The following is a 2,303-nucleotide window of genomic DNA, read 5'->3' as shown; positions in this document are numbered from 1 at the left end:
AGCAGAATTCTGCTCGTGGATTAACTCTCGGATTGACTGACAGCAAATTTCCTCCTGAAGAGAGCTGCTTTTGTTCAGGGATATGAGCGTGCAGCGCGATGCGACAACATGGTGAAATAAAACTGCCTTTTCGGTGATCAGAAAGGTAGAACTTGTAAACACTTCCTGGAGAGAAGTGAAGGAGACGAAGCTGAGCAGATCACAGGAGGTTTCCAACAAACTGACCGCCCCAAAGTTACACAACCACTAAACAGCACCGTGATAATTAATTAATTAATTAAAAGTGAAGTCTGAACGGTAAGACCACAACGGCTTTTTTATTTTATTTTATTTTTAACACAACAGCTGAAGCCGCTGCAGACGGTCCAYAAATTATCACACATCCACTGCGAGGAGACACACGGACACTGAGCAGAACCGACCCGACCCAAAGTGAATCGAGTAGAACCGAGTTCATGGAGAGAGGCTAACAGGTGCCGCTGCAGTTAACCGTTATATATTATATATTATAGTTGAGATGTTGAAAGCAAAACGGTCCAAAGTGTGGTGTCACTTTACAAAATAAGATGCAGAAACTTCCACCTACAACAAATGATTTAAGAATATTTTGTRCGAAGACAAATTATYAACTTTTAAATTAACATGTTGGTCAATTTCAAGTTTGACTTTGACTCAGAAATAGTCATTGCTTCATAAACCTCTGTGTGAGTTTGAGAGTCTGTGTGAGTCTGAGTGTTTATTTATTTATTTATTTACTTTTTAAGTACCGATTTAAATACCGTTTAGGAACCGGTACCGTTTGGAGAGTATCGATTTAGCACCGGTATCAAAATAAACCCTTTCAATRCCCAACCCTATCAGATATAGGTCAGTGAACACACCTCAGCTACAGGTCAATCAGGTCAGTGAACACACCTCAGCTACAGGTCAGTGAACACACCTCAGCTACAGGTCAGTGAACNCAGGTCAGTGAACACACCTCAGCTACAGGTCAGTGAACACACCTCAGCTACAGGTCAGTGAACGCACCTCAGCTACAGGTCAGTGAACGCACCTGAGCGATGAACGGAGCAATCATTCCTCCGATCCGACTGAATGAGGTGCAGAAACCCATCCCGAGAGACCGGGCCACGGTCGGGTACACCTGAGAGGAAACAACACACATGAGAACCTGAACCAGACTCAAGAACCCCCTAATAAACCCAGGATTCTGGGTCCAGAACCAGCAAGAAGGACCTGCTGTACCTCAGCTGTGTAAATGTAAACCACGTTGAAATTCATGGAGACCAGAGACCGGAGCAGGAAAAGCAGGACCGTGAAACCAAACCTGCAGGAGGAAAAACTTTCAGTCTTGAATCCATTGTAAACCTGGTCCCAGGACCATCTGGACCCTCAGATCAGGAGACCAGGTTCAGGTCTTACATGGTGGTGCAAATGTTGACCATCATGAAGAGAAAGGCCGTTATCAGCTGAAGGACCGTCAGAGTGGTCTTCCGTCCAAACACGTTGAGCAGAGCGATGTTTAATGGGACCACTGTAGGGACAGAGGACAGTGACCTTGTCAGACAGGAGACCTGGTCCAGGACTACAGGCTGAAGGATCCTTACAGAGTCACTGGTTACAGATAAAAAAGTTTATTTAAAATTTTATGACGGAAGTTAAATTGAGTGAGTTTGGACCTGTGTGCTCAGTGCTGCCTCTAGAGGACAAAGTGAGTATTACATCCAGATTTCACTGAAGGAACCAAGAACCCCACAGCAGGTCCTAAACCCTTTATGTCCCCACAGTTCCTGACTCACGTGCGACTTCTCCCAGAGAACTGATGAGGAGGGTCTGGTAGTCTCCGGTTCCAAAGGGGATGCAGTAACACAGCCCGTCCTGGTGGCGGTGTTTAACCTGGTGCTCCGGGTCAGCGTTGGTCACACACAGCAGGTTCTTCTCCAGCAGCTCCGAACTGCTCAGAACCGAACCGTAGTACGCAAAGGACGCCACGAACCTACGGACCAAACACAAAACTGAGGTCTGGTTCTGATCAGGACCACATCAAGATGAACAAGTTCTGACTCTCAGAACAACAGGAAAGTCCATGAACTCAGTGAAGACCAGTGAAGAAGACACAAAGTGTCCCGGTCTGAAAGAAGACACAAAGTGTCCCAGTCCAAAGAAGACCCAAAGTGTCCCGGTCCAAAGAAGACCCAAAGTGTCCCAGTCCAAAGAAGACCCAAAGTGTCCCAGTCCAAAGAAGACCCAAAGTGTCCCAGTCCAAAGAAGACCCAAAGTGTCCCAGTCCAAAGAAGACCCAA

General features: G+C 46.3%; 2 protein-coding genes across 5 annotated transcripts in view; one reads left to right on the top strand and one right to left on the bottom strand.

Annotated features, from left to right (window-relative positions):
• The window catches only part of svopl (SVOP-like), a 9,111-nt gene that overhangs the window by 820 nt on the left and 5,988 nt on the right, over window positions 1-2,303 (bottom strand). For all 3 annotated transcript variants that reach the window (XM_014025889.1, XM_014025888.1, XM_014025890.1), the window contains exons 11-14: window positions 1,800-1,996; window positions 1,423-1,534; window positions 1,246-1,327; window positions 1,055-1,144 (exon numbers count right to left, since the gene is read on the bottom strand). In XM_014025889.1, coding sequence (XP_013881343.1) covers window positions 1,055-1,144; window positions 1,246-1,327; window positions 1,423-1,534; window positions 1,800-1,996 — 481 coding nt within the window. The remainder of the gene's footprint in view (window positions 1-1,054; window positions 1,145-1,245; window positions 1,328-1,422; window positions 1,535-1,799; window positions 1,997-2,303) is intronic.
• LOC106530299 (muscle M-line assembly protein unc-89) overlaps window positions 2,020-2,303 on the top strand; it is a 619-nt gene continuing 335 nt past the window's right edge. The window contains exon 1 of one of the 2 annotated variants that reach the window (XM_014025891.1): window positions 2,020-2,295. In XM_014025891.1, the coding sequence (XP_013881345.1) occupies window positions 2,087-2,295 (209 nt within the window). In that variant the 5' untranslated portion in view covers window positions 2,020-2,086. Of the gene's footprint in view, window positions 2,300-2,303 lie in introns of both variants that reach the window. The other variant, XM_014025892.1, reaches the window with a different exon arrangement.

This window comes from Austrofundulus limnaeus, unplaced genomic scaffold (genome assembly GCF_001266775.1).
Source record: "Austrofundulus limnaeus strain Quisiro unplaced genomic scaffold, Austrofundulus_limnaeus-1.0 Scaffold506, whole genome shotgun sequence".
NCBI classification, from domain to species: domain Eukaryota; kingdom Metazoa; phylum Chordata; class Actinopteri; order Cyprinodontiformes; family Rivulidae; genus Austrofundulus; species Austrofundulus limnaeus.
The sequence above is the reverse complement of the archived record's forward strand: the minus strand, read 5'-3'. Positions and strand labels throughout refer to the sequence as shown.